The sequence below is a fragment of the Pantherophis guttatus genome, chromosome 3 (assembly GCF_059756535.1).
Source record: "Pantherophis guttatus breed Tessera chromosome 3, ASM5975653v1, whole genome shotgun sequence".
Classification (NCBI taxonomy): Eukaryota; Metazoa; Chordata; class Lepidosauria; order Squamata; family Colubridae; genus Pantherophis; species Pantherophis guttatus.
The window spans coordinates 191,764,916-191,779,705 of NC_142065.1; the positions used below are offsets into that span (position 1 = coordinate 191,764,916).

At 36.8% G+C, this 14,790-nt stretch overlaps 1 protein-coding gene across 3 annotated transcripts in view; it reads left to right on the plus strand.

Moving 5' to 3' along the window:
* Nucleotides 1-14,790, plus strand: part of ZFPM2 (zinc finger protein, FOG family member 2) — a 339,422-nt gene that overhangs the window by 80,465 nt on the left and 244,167 nt on the right. For all 3 annotated transcript variants that reach the window (XM_034422175.3, XM_060681869.2, XM_087890847.1), the window contains one exon: nucleotides 4,624-4,725. In XM_034422175.3, the coding sequence (XP_034278066.1) occupies nucleotides 4,624-4,725 (102 nt within the window). The remainder of the gene's footprint in view (nucleotides 1-4,623; nucleotides 4,726-14,790) is intronic.

Here is a 14,790-nt window from a genome sequence, read left to right on the forward strand (position 1 = left end):
GAATTGGTGAAAGCAATTAAAGCAACTATGTAAAGAATGAAGTGTGGAATTTTTTAATCACAGCTTCTTTTTTTAAAAAAACATTGTCTTTCTTGCTTTTTGTAAGCTTTTTACTTTTACTTTTTGTAAGCTTTTTACTTTTTTTTTACCTAGATAGAGATGGTAGCAAAGGGAACAAAAAATTGTTTACCTATAGCTATAACCTACAGTGTTTTTTAGATATTAGCCATTATATTTTGCTTATATTTTGACTGACTGATGTAAAAAAGAAAAGGCAAGGCATGGCAGCTATGCAGGAATGTTCTGTCTGTTTTTATATTTTTGAAACTCCTTGTAATTTTGTGCAGTTTATACAAATAGTAGACATGCAACCAGCAGCAAAAACAAGGCCTGCCTCTGAACTCAAAAATGTAATGTTCTATTTATGGAATGTAGTATCATTTAAGGTCAGCAGTTTGGAATAAAGCATTAATATCCGGAATTAAAGCTGAAGAGATTAAAGACAATGACAGTCAAAGAATTAGGAGCTTGATGAAAAGTATATTTTACAACTTTTTGAAAGTTATCAAAGATATTGCCAAAGAATTGAGGTATAGAAAAAGCTTTACTTAAGGTTGATTCACAATTTATTGATGGATATATTGATGGACTGACTGACCATATTTATAAGGGCATTCTTCTATCATTCTTCTGTCAGTCATTCTTTCATTCATTCATTCCTCTATCAAAAACTCTGAGTGGAAAACATACAATATTAAACTTACAAAGAAATGACAAAATGAATCTTCAGTAACTCTGTATGAATTTTGGAAGCAGAGCTTTCATTCAGGTTTTGTTTTTGGTACTGCTGGCACTTTAGTTTTATATGTGTGCTTTCAAGCACACCTGAACTTCGTCCAAATTTTCTACATTTCCTCCCTCTGTCTTTTAGGCAGCTTTCCGTTTGTACTGGGAAGTCCATACTGAAAGCTATCTCGTCTGATGATAAAACCATGAGTGTATGATGCTCACACATTTTTCATCTCTTTTATGACCTTATCTTTCACAAGCAGCTTCTGTGAAGGTATCCTAACTATAGAAAGCACCTGGAAAACATATATGATATCTATGCTGTGATAAGCAGTTGTGAACAAGAAACTAGACCTGTCAGTTCTGAACTGTTCATTGTTAAAAAAAATACTTTGTAGATATAGGTGATTGCAAAGTACATTATAGGGGAACCAACAGCTGCTGTGATACTCAGTCAAGGGGAAAAAAAACACTTCAATAGTTGTCTTGCATAAGAATGAACACATGCACACACACAATACACATGCACGCACACACACACACACACACACACTCATACACAGAGTATAAAGCAACTGAAATATATAAGTTGAATAATGCAATGTGGCAAATATTGAAATGTCCATTCTTTTTTTATATTGTATTTTTAGCCAAATGATTTAAAAAAAGAGAAAGAAAGAAAAAAAAGGGAAACATGCTAAAATAGAAAAGTAAACTAAATAAGGAATTTATAAGTATCATAGAATTAGGTTACATTTTTCAAATCTGTATTTTATTAACTACTTTAAATAACTAGGTATATTAAATCATTTTTGAAAGTATCAGTCTTTAGAGCCCAAATAATATATACAGTCAATATAAAAAGCAGTAGGCAACATAGTATAAAGCAAGATTAAGAATTATATAATTTTTCTCTGAATCATAGAAATTTTATGTTAAGAGCCCCCAAATTTCAAATATGATAGAACCTATATTTACAGTTGTAATTCAGAATTATTTCCAAATCAAGTTAGATTTTGTGTCAGATTTACTTTTAAGGTACAAAATTAAATTTAAACATTAAGGCATATCTCCAAGGGCTCACTAGCCAGTCTTCTGTAGAAGCAATAATACAGTATGTAGTCCTCAACTTACAACTAAAATTGGGCCTGGAAAATTCATCATTAAACAGTGCAGTTGTTAGGGGATAGCCTCTTGATGACCTTTTTTGGCATCGTCCTTAAGCAAATCACCATAGTTGTGAAGTGGCTGTGATTTGCCATCTTCCCCTGCCATCTTCCCCGCTGACTTTGTTTGTTGAAAGTTGGCGGGAAGATTTCAAATGGTGATCATATAACCTCAGGATGCCACAACTTTCACAAATGCAAGTCAGTTGCCAAGTTCCCCCGAGGATGCTGCAATGGTTGTGTCAGCGTTCCAAATTATGATCTCCTCCAGCGCTGACATGAATGACAGAGGGAGAAGCTTTGCTTTAATGCTGAGATGAACTTTTACCTAGTTTCCTGCTCTTTAGTAGATAGCGTTACCTGGGTGATAGAGGCAGGGGGAAATCCTGTGAAAAGAAAGTGCTTGGGACGAAGAGATGGATCTGCACGATGGCCAATGAGACATTGGGGTTGAAGAACGGAAAGGGAGGGGTTTGGAAGGAGGTGCCAGTTTTGGCTGCACAAAGAGTTCAGGGATGTCGTTCTTTCTATTCTTAAATAAAAAAAAAGATTCATTAGAGACCTTATGTTTGAGAATGAAGTTTATTTAAGATAGCAGCGAAACCTGACAGGTTGTACAGGCAACAGACTATTGTAAGTCAATTTGATCAGCGCTATTGTAACTTCAGACGGTTGCTAAATGAATGGTTGTAAGTCATGGACTACCTGTAAATTTTTTTTTTTAATTTAAAAAAGCATTTGTTGCAACAATTATCATATACAGAGCTAAAACAACATGCTTTGCAGGAATGTGAGTTTTGGGAATATTTAATTGAAAAATAGCAGATTAGAAAGGAAATCCAGCTTTTAAAATTTGTTTCATTCTGTTATAAATCATTTCAGAAAATTGTTGCTTTTTATTGTGCAACATTGCTATCAAGTATGAAAACAGGATCCAATCTGTTCATTGCTTTTGCAGTTAAGTTTTAGAAACCAAACTGTCCAATTTAGCAATGGAGCTAGCTCATCACTGACCTTGTTAAACCCCAAAGCCACTCTCTCTCAGTCTTAGGAAGAAGGCGATGGCAAATCACCTCTTGAAAATTTTGCCAAGAAAACTACAGGGACTTGTCCTCTGACACACACACACACACACACACACACACACACACACACACACACAGACAGCAAGCTTCTCATGTTTTTTCTAAGCATAGTATTTAGCGTGAATTTAATATTCTTTCATTTTCATTGTTGTATATCGGTTATTGTATTTAAATTCCGCATCCACGTGATTATACAGCCTTTAAATTTTTCAGTTTCCAAGTCGTATTTCATCAACAATTTATAAATAATACTCAATACTTGTTATAACATTTTTAAATTCAGCCAAGTCTCTGTGCTCCCTCCTGGTTTCATCAGTTCCTTCAAAGCAAAGGTGTCAAATTCACATCGTCATGGCAGCATCATGTGACGTATTAGAACATTTTATCCCTTTGCTAAACCGGGAATGGGTGAGGCCAGCACGTGACACATCCGGCCTGCGAGAGTTTGACAGCCCTGCTCTAAAGTGTTGTTTTTCAAACTTGGCACTTTTAAGATGTGTGGACTTCAACTCCCAGAATTCCCTGTCAGTACCCACATATCTTGCTCACCTATCTTAAAGATTTCAAGTTTGAAAAACTTTAAAGCCATACTGCTTGGCTGAAGATATTAAAATCATTCTGGTGGTTCAGATCATTCCTAAAAGAACCTCAAAAGATTTTATCTTTCTCTTATTAATAAACAAATCTTGCAGTCTGTAAGAATTGTTACCTTCCATTGAGCAAATTTCTTTGTGCTTTGCTTTTCAAGCAAATAAATATTCAATAATGGGGCAAGAGGTGATAAACTTGGATGGATTATTTTCCTTTATTTATCTGAAACTTTTAACTTCAATGGTAGACATGTTTGATTCCTGGAATATATATATGTGTCAGGTTCCAGTCTGACTGCATCATGCTTTCTGAGCTGTCTGCATTTTCCATTAGACCTGAATATTTACTCATTTTATTTATTTATTTAAAACATTTCTATGGATGGCCGTTCCTTGGTAAAGAAATGTATAGTCTCAGTAGTGTCATGTTACTTTCCAGAAGTGAAATCAGATTTCAAAATAAGATATGGAAACGAGTAGTGGGTTTCAATTTTTTTTTACTACCGGTTATGTGGGCGAGACGTGGCGTGGCGTGGCGTGGCAGGCATGGCATAGCTTGGTTGGCATGGCAGGGGAAGGATACTGTAAAATCTCCATTCCTTCCCCACTCCAGGGGAAGGTTACTGCAAAATCCCCATTTCCTCCTGATCAGCTGGGACTCGGGAAGCAGAGAATAGATGGGGGCAGTACCAGTCAGAGGTAGTATTTACCGGTTCCCCGAACTACTCAAAATTTCTGCTACCGGTTTTCCAGAACTGGTCAGAACTTGCTGAATACCATCTCTGATGGAAACTCTCCCAGAGCTAAAAAAAAGATGTTCTGTAGCTCAGGACTCATTTAACAAACTAATAATTTACTGTATATCTGGTAAGAAAATTGAAACCAATGCATAACAACTTATGACAATTTTTTGATTTCTATTTCAGAGCCTCCATTTTCTTCTCTTAAAATAAAACCATATTAATGGTACACATTTCTTTGGCAAATTAATAGGTGATGAAGAGGGCAGCCAAGAAGCAGCAGATTCTGATGGGGACACACGTTCAGATAAACCAGGACCGCTTACGCTTGAGACAGAAGATTGGGATGGACCAGGTAAGGGAGTATCTAAGGAAAAGAACAGCTTATATCAGAAAACTCAGTGCTATAGCAGTTTACTGGTTGAACCCCATCTGCGGCTGATTCAATGGTTAAAGGTGGATCCTAAAGCTAAGAAGTAATGTTTGAAAAGATATGACAGAAGTATATCTTTTATATGGAAGCAATATGGAAATTAATAGTTGATTTTAACTAGACAGATTATGATATTCTTTAGGTAGGTATTTTTTCAAATCCAAATATCTATATACTGCTAATTGCAAGTATCTTCATACTACTAAAACTTTGTGTCTGTGTGATTGGTTGTAACCTTCAGTTGGGTCATCATAGGACAGTGATGGCTACCTTTTTGCCATGGGGAACATGGGGGGGGGTCTCGCGCACACGTGCCCACACCCATAATTCAATGTGCCCTATCCCCCCCATGCATGCGGCACGACCCCCTCACGCTTCCCCTGCTTTTGACCCAGTGGGCCAGGTAGGCCCATTTTTCACCCTCCCCAGGCTCCAGACGCTTTCTAGGAGCCTGGGTTGGGTGAAAACGGCCTCCCCCCCCCGAAGGTCCTCCGGAGGCCAGAAACAGCTTGTTTCCCGACTTCCGGTGGGCCCGGAAGGCCTGAAAATCAGCTGGCTAGCGCACACATGCACGCTGGAGCTGAGCTAGGGCAGTGCCGACAGATATGACTCCGTGTGCCACCTGTGGCAAGCATGCCATAGGTTCGCCATCACGGTCATAGGACAACCTTCTTGAATCAATGTCCTTCAAATGGGCACACTTACACAATGTGCCCAAAATCTGGGACCTTTGTCTCGTGGGGTGAAATTTGTCATAATTGTGGCCAATTCAGCGCTGTGGTGAGTTGCGCTCTTGTGATTGTCAATTCCAGAGCTCCCAGTCAGCTTCTTACAAGAAAGGTCAAAGGAGACATTGGCAGGAAGTTGGAAATCACTTATGCTCCCACTGCTTTTTTGCCTGCCTGTGGTCATTCTCTTTCTTTGTTTAGGTAATGAAATATTTTTGAAATGATGATTCAGCAAGTCACGGATTTTCTAGTTATGACTAAAATACAAAGATTTATCTCAAGATCTGTTTAAAATGCCATTTGTTTCCACATATTGGGAGAAAAGTATGGAATCTGGTAATTAACTGATGCTTGATTGCCCCTGTCAAAAGCATTTCTGTTGACTTCTGTTTTGGAATAAAACAGTCTTTGAAATACAGTCCAGATATGAAATTCATAGTCTTCAAATTCAACACTAATAGTGATTACATTTCTGAACGTGCAAAGAGTTTACTCTTTGGCAATACGTTAGTCCAAATCCATGAACATACCAAAAATCTGAAATTGAAACTTTTGATGTGTCTATATGTGTATCTCTGGGTGTGAGAGAAATAGAAATGGCTCTCAATCTCTTGAATAATTTCCAGAATATCATTCATATTTCAGCATTACTAAGTGATTCCTATAGACTCCAAACCCATAAGTTGGGGTAGAAGAACATTATGATTGAGAAATCCAGGAAGCTTAACACGAACTGTTCCACTCTTTTTATTTATAAACAAAAGTAATTATCAGGATGACAAAAGCAATCTTTGTCTGCCCCAAATTCAATGAAAAAAGCAAAATGGAAATGGATCAAAATTATTCTATCAAGAACCTTGGATCTGCTTAGCCACTGGCTACCATAATTCATATAACAATAGCAATAGCAATTAGTCTTATATACCACTCTCTTGCAAGCAGTTTACAGAGTCAGCATATTGCCCCCAACAATCTGGGTCTTCATTTTACTGACCTCAGAATGATGAAAGGTTGAGTCAACCTTGAGCCAGTCAGAATCGAACTCCTGGAGTGAGCAGTGAGTGAGTTAGCTTGCAGTACTGCATTCTAACCACTGCACCATCATGGCTCAGATGGTGAATTGGTGCTAACTAATATTGCCAAAACAGCAAGAAATGAACACTAAATACTTTTCCTTTTCAGTCACTGGATCACTCTTACTAACCCAAGATTATGGATATATCTTTCCTTCCATGTGCAAAACCATTTTGTGGTCATGAGGTATGACTTATATCTGGCAAGCCATATGCAAACAATAACTTTGGAAGAGACACCTTCATTATTTGCTGCTGAAGTGTTTGGGTGGGATTTAGAAGCAAGAAAAGTCTTGTTCCTTCCCAGAGTCCCATTGGAATGACACAATATTACAACAGAGTCATTCCAAGATCATCCCTATAGGGAAGAAAGGCTATAGTAGAAATTAAAATAGTTTCAATTCATTCTAAAAAGTCCCTGTTTTTGCTTGCCGCTATGCTAAATTTTCCCAGGTGTCCTTTGGGATATCCCTGTGTCTTTAAAGCACACTTCAAACTCACATCAAATCAGCAGTTCCTAATTGTAGGCCCTAGATTTTTTTAAAGGATGGAGCTAATACTTCCTTAAACATATTTTTTGGCCAGAAACTAAGTACTTATTATCTAGTTTCCAATTCTGAACTTACATTAGCAGCACGTTGCATTTAACAAATGGATATGACAGTCAATGATGTTTTCAAGGACTTTTCTTATCACTTTTCATTTGATATAAATCATTTAACACACCCTGGTCATTGACTTCACAGTTAAGAGAGAAACCTGCAGACTGCAATCAATAAAGTGTAAGAGCTTCGTGTTTAGGCAGAAATGTAAGCTAATATTTTCTCTTACAAGCCATATAAATGGTGCAGATGGAACCTGACAATCTTGGAAAAAGTGGCAGTTTCATCAGCATGAATAAAAATGATCTAGGGAGCTATTACCTGTAAATAATGCAAAACTTGATTTGTGAAACAAAAAAAAAAAGAGAGCAAGAGTTAAATTTCTTGTTAAAATTATATTGAAATGCTTCTCTCCTTGAAATCATTGGAGTTTTTCAGTAAAAAAAAGTGAAAATTATTCCATTGTTATATAAATGATAGCTATATAATAACGAAAATTATATTTAAAACCATATTCTCAATATAACCATGTTTGCAAATGTCTAAAAATGAAGAATATTCTGTTTAAGTAGCTGAATAGAGCTGGAAAAATATTTTAATGCAGTAACAACATTTGCATTAAAACAACCTCTTATATTTCAATCACATTTTCATCCTTGCTTGACTTTGCAAATTGCTGTATTCTGTCCATGAAGAGGAAAAGAATTTCAGCAGTAATTTCTGAAATCAGTAGGTGGAAAATATAGGGCAAACAAGAATGAAGGAAGATAGTATATCGGATTATAATGGTGGCATTTATAATGTTCTTAATAATTTACAAAAATATGCCTATATTCTGTACAAAGCATCTTGCATTATGTAAAAACAAGATTTGCCATCAAACATATTTCAGTGTAGTTAAAGTAGCATGGAATCCATTTAAAAATGAAATTACTTGCTTAGCTTTGAGGTAATGTAGCTTCAACTTTTTTTAAAAAAGTAATTACTTGCTTAGCTTTGAGGTAATGTAGCTTTAATTTTTTTTAAAAAGTAATTTATTGCAATTAATAAAATACACATTGAAAATTGTACTTTCTTGTGATTTCTTTGTTATGTGTATTACTGACCAATTTTCTTTAACATGTAACGCTTGGGTAACATCTTAGGTGATAAAGAAATTTTGAATCTACTCAAGGCTAAAAAGATCTATGAATAGAAAACTCCGTATATAGAATGTACCGTATTTTTTGGTGTATAAGATGCACTCCCCCCACAAAAAAGTGGGTGGAAATGTCTGTGCGTCTTATACAGCAAACGTTGCTGAAGCCCCGCCCACCTACCACCTCCCACCCTTCGGTCTCTGCCTCCCAGCAATTTACCTCCTTGCAGCAAACAGTTTATGAATTTGTCTTATGTTGGATCATACTGTAATATTGTCCCAACATGCAGTAACCTTGGGTAGCACTAATATTTTAGTTAATACAAAAATTAGTGATTGAAATATATTTACATTCCAGTGGTGGGATTCAAATTTTTTTACTACCGGTTCTGTGGACGTGGCTTGGGGTGCATGGCTTGGTTTGGTGGGCGTGGCAGGGGAAGGATACTGCAAAATCTCCATTTCCACCCCACTCCAGGGGAAAGATACTGTAAAATCTCCATTTCCTCCCCACCCCACTAACCTGCTTTCCAGCTCCATTCTCCTGTGCAGGGCAACAAAAGAAGACCCAGCTGATCAGCTGGGACTCGATCAGCTGGGATTTGGGAGGCAGCGAATAGATCGGGGGCGGGGCCAGTCAGACGTGGTATTTGCCAATTCTCCGAACTACTCAAAATTTCCACTACCGGTTCTCCAGAACCGGTCAGAACCGGCTGAATACCGCCTCTGATACATTCCATATACAAAGGTATACTTTGACATTCATAAATGGTTAGGTCCCTTACATCACAAACAAGATTCTCAAAGCGAAGAAGGTTTTTGGATTTTTCTGTGAAATAAGAAAGAGCTTATATTGAAATATTTATTTATTTACTTATTTATCAATCACTCAATCAATCAATCAAGTTTATATAGCCATCCATCTCAGTAAAGGTGATTCTGGGTGGTGTAAAACATTGGAGACGGTTTGGTCTAATGGTTAAGACACCAGGTTTGAAAGCGAGAGACCGTGAATTGTAGTCTCGCCTTAGCCATGAAAACCAACTGGGTAACCTCACTGTCTCTCAGCCAGCCCACCTTACAGGGTTGTTGTGGATGAAAGTATGTTGGATACATTTGCCTGCTTGAGTTAATTTGTAATTTGAGAGATAGATTAATTGACTGGTTGATTGATTTAAACTGGCTTTGGGCAGATCACAATATTTTGAAACATAAACACAGAATCCAAAACCAGATGGCATATGCTCACACTACACAAAAACACACCTAATAGGGAATCCTTCTTTCTTATACCAAGACTTGGGAGAACAAGCACATCTTTAAGGCCATATGGAATGCCAACAAGATAGGAACAACATGGATTTTAGAAGGAATCTCATTCAGAGGACAGGTACCAGGATAGAGAACGTGTTTATAATAAGGCTTTGTAAATAGCATGGATTGAAAGATTGGAACTTAACATTTCAGACATTCGCTTAACATGGCAAAAAGGGCTGTAAAATCAGGCATGATTCATTAAACAACTACTTTGCTTAACAATGGAATTTTTGGTTCCAATTGTGGTTGTAAATCAGCAACTGCTTGTATCTCTGCTACCATAAAGCATGGGAATAGCCATTATGGGAATGCTAAACCATATTAGACTGGGGAAAGGCATGGGTCTCCTCTACTAACCGCTTCCCAAACAACAGAGAGTATATGTTCAACAGTTCTGAAATGGCCAAAAAGACTCAACAGCATTTTGACTGAAAGGTGTAAAGAAGTGAGAGAGAGAGAAATTCTTATGTAATTACCACTACCATTATTTCTTCTCAAGAACAAACATTGGAATACAATGAACTGTTCTACCTTAGAAGAAAAGTGGAGATGAAGTTTACAGTGTGGTTAGAAGAAATTGATTGGCAAATAAAGGAGCTCACTAAATTTCCCTGCTCATTTGAAAAAAAAAAAATAGGCATATTGTCATCAATTCAAAATTTTAGAATTTAGTTTGCAATGTAAATGTTTAATATTAATTGAATTAATTTAAACATTAGATTAAAACAATAGAATAAGGAGTATTTAAAATGCATAAAAATACCATAGAATCCTACATTGGAGAATCTGGGTATTAAGTAATATAGCCAGGTTTTAATTTTATTGGATAACTCTTTTTTTCTGAAATTGAAAATGAAAACTGCAAGCAGAACAGAAATTCCTTGAAATTATGAGTCAACTGTTTGACTTAAAGCATCAAGAAAAGGTTAGGTTTTGTATATCTTAGCTGCCATCTAACAGTTGTCCATATTTGCCTCTTCCAGGTGCAATTAGTAGACAATAGCTACTGAAGAGCTGGAAGTTGAAAAATGGGATTAGCTATGGAAGTTGATTTGGAGGCTATTAATTAAGCAGAAGAGGAAACAAGAGCTAGGATTTCAGGAAGCAGAAGCTATTGGAAAAAGAGTTCCCTACTCTGCATGTTGTAGAAGTATAGGTGCTGAATCTGTTCAGTTACACTTCAAATTACAAATATTAAGACAAAGACCAATCAATTTCAAGGCTTCTACTTTAAAACCAATTAACCTTGATTTTTAAAAACTGAAGAAATCAGCTTTTAATTATGGCCTTTCTAAAGGTGCTTTTTCAAGAGACACCTGGACTTCCTTTGTTTTTCCTTGAAGAGTTTCACTTATTCAAGAAGCTTCTTCAGTTTTGACTGAATGGTGGAGAATGGAGGGATTCATATTCCAGTCATCTGGTCATTAGCACTTCCTCTAAGAGTTGTTGAGGCCACTTGGAGGGATACCTATGCCCTCAGAGTCACCTGAATAGTCACTTGAATGGGTGTGGAACCTTCTTGGAACTGCTGAAAGGACTGTCTTGTAAACAGGAGTTGGAAGGTGTGGTGTCCCTCTGTTGAGAGAGGGCTGTTCATTTTTAACATAGATGGCCTGTTTGACCCCTCTTTCAAACCTATGGTCCTCTCTGTCCAGAATATGGACTTTGCTGTCTTTAAAAGAGTGGTCTTTGTCTTTCAAATGCAGATGGACTGCTGAATCTTGTCCTGATGGGTTTGTTCACCTATGTTGTGCCATGTGTTTGTGAAGTGGTTGTTTTGTTTCTCCAATGTATGATCTGCACATGTCTCGCTGCATTGTACTGCATATATCACATTGCTCAATTTGGATGTTTTATCCTTGGATGGACAAGCTTCTGCCTTAGTGCATTCTTATCTCCATAGACATTTTCTTATGGCCTGCTTTTCCTTATGGCCTAAAGAGATCTGAGGGGCAGGAGAAGATGTCAAGAGTGACCATACTGAAGGATCACAGAAACCAGTTGAACCAATTGCAACCACAAGGTTTCTGGCATGAAATATATCATTACATGCTAGTCCATGTATGGTATGCCATATGCTAAATAAATAAATAAATGTCATTACAGTCCCATCTCCAATACACTGTACATTAACACCTATATAGCAATGTTGCAGAGGGAAATTTAGAAAATATAGCATTTCAGGTTTTCTGACTTGCAAGAGGACACTGAAATACTGGTGCTGACATCCAGAATGTGACCCAGAAATCAGGGTGAAATCCAGCAGGTTCTGGAAAACCGGTAGCAGAAATTTTGAGTAGCTCAGAGAACCGGCAAATACCACCTCTGGCTGGCCTGAGAGTGGGGTGGGAATGGAGATTTTGCAGTATTCTTCCCCTGGAGTGGGGTGGGAATGGAGATTTTGCAGTATCCCCCCCTGCCACGCCCATCAAGCCATGCCCACTAATCCACACCACACCCACCAAGCCATGCCCACAGAACTGGTAGTAAAAAAAATTAAATTTCACCACTGCCAGAAATGGTTAGTGGGCTGTCTTTGTGACAGAAGGAGGTTGTTTGGATTTGGCTATTTAAGATGGTTTGAGAATTCAGTGAATTATTTTAAGATAAGAACATCTCAAACTGTTTGTGGATGTTGTTACTACTTGTTATAAAAACATTTCATTGTATCAAAGCCTAGCAGTCAGGCTACACAAGGATTTCCCACATACCACTGTTTACAAACCTTACTGTACCCTATTACCCCAAGTTTGTATTTAACTCTGAATTTCTCATCAGATTTGATGCAACATTAAAGTAGGCTCTGCTTGTTTCTGTAATTCTGTCCTCCTATTTTTCTCTCTTCACTCCTTTAAAAACGTTATAATCAGCAGTGTTCCATAACATCTTTGTTGAGCAAGATCTAAATATGACATTTCAGATGTTACTATTTGTGAATCTGTATGGACTCTGTTGGGCTGGCAGACTATCCAAAAATCAGAATCAAAAAGAGGAAATACTATTCACAAGAAAATAACTGACTTGAAATGCCCATAAGCGAAAAAGTAGAATGAAAATCTGTGATTGTGCTATGCCTCCCTTCATCTTTTAAACAAGCTCTTGTATTTTGGAACTTCACTTTGTTGACATTGATTGATTACTCATCATATTGAAAAAAAATAACAAAAAGGTCAATGAGCAGATGCTTGCGACTTGAAGACTCTTGAGTTAAAAAGACTATTCAAAATTGAAGACATTTTGGTCCAAACCAAAATGATAATAAAAACGCAACAGGCTTTAAGGTCCATGAATTATTAGGAAGAAATTGACTGGCTCAGTGAGGTTTTATTTTCTGGACAAACCATGGACAGGTTTGGGCTGCCCGGCTGATGTGAAATATGTGCAATTTGCAGTCCCCCCCCCCCCGAAATAAGGAATGAGGCATCTGGGTAAAAGAATCAGATACTTGGGCACCACTTTTTAAAAGGATATGCCTAGCCTAGTGAGGAAATTAACAAAATGTAATTACTTCGAAATGAAGGAATTGATTTTGTCAAATATGAATTATGAACAGTGCCATTTTAATGGAAAGTGCTAGTGATTTCTGCACTATGTTCATGATTTGGGAGTGAGAGTTTGAAATGCTTATTTTAATCAGTTTTATGCAATGCCCTCCCAGCCTTTATAAATTATATTTTTATTTGGTGCTATAAATATTTTGGGGTAGAAAGTAGACAAACTATTTAGTATGCATCAGAGTGGCTGATTACAAAGAAGACACAGAATATTCATATATATGTGTGTTTATGTATATATGTATGTGTACACACACACTGACATGCATATGGATATACATATGCATGCACATAGGTATGAGTGTGTATATGTATATACACACACACACACACATTTAATAACATATAAATATGCATACATACATATACAGACACCCACACCCACATATATATGTATGTCCCGAGAAAGACTTGGAGATTACTGTCTTGATTTTGTGTCTTTTTTTTAAACGGGAGAAAATGTGGTAGATATGGGATCTAGGAAATGCTGTTTGATGTAAATTAACAAAAATTCATGATACAGAGTTAACCATTGATATAGTCTGACAGTAAGAAGAATATGGTAAAAAAGCAAAGGAAATCATAGGATGGCTGTGTGCTACTCTGACGCTGAATCAGTATTATCTTGGCTATCAGATAATGCAGTTATCATTAATTTTCACATTTGCATTTCAATCTTAGGAAGGAAATGACTCTTGCTGGATGAAGATAAGAGCTCTGTACTACTATAATGAACCATCATTTTATCCTGATGCTTTATATCCATATGAAAATGAGTCTGGGTGCTGATGTGTTGAGAAGGAATGTGCATGCAGGAATGGGTCATAGAAACATTATAACAATGTGTCAAGATTACTTAAGACTTCAGGATACTTTTTTAAAAAAATACATCTTTTAATCTACAAGCAGACTAAATACATCTTCCACATTGAAATAAATTAGTGTTTCTCAACCTCGGCCATTTTAAGATGTGTGAATTTCAACTTTTAGAATACTTGCTGGAGAATTCTGGATGTTGAACACTACATATCTCAAAATGGTGGAGGTTGGGAAACTCTGAAGTAGTTGTTGAATGAATGAAAGTCAGGCTCCTCTGTTGCAAAATAAACTGGCATTTAGGATGGCTGAAGATCTTCCTAAGCATCTAATTCCAGCTTCCATCACATAAATATGAAATATTCCAAGAACCTGTGGGTAGCAATCAAGATACCATGCTTTTTAGTTTAATGGAAGCATGTCTGTGCGGTATGTTACCTACAGATCTCAAAACAGAATCTGAATATATCCCAGGATGTGTATCTTAACTTGGTTTCTTTTTTCAGTCTATAGCTAATTTCATATACTATAGGAGAAAGTATTTTAGGCAAAAAATGTACTGTGGGAATGCTGTTTATAAAGATACGTCTACTTAAAAACATCCACAATATTGACCTGACTTCATACAGTTCAGTTTAGCATGCAGATGTCAACCCTGGAACACAGAAAACTTAAGATATGACACTGAGATACATCTTTATGAGAATTCTGTCATGTTTCTGATTTAATGTAGAAATATCTGTTATATCTCAGAAGAGC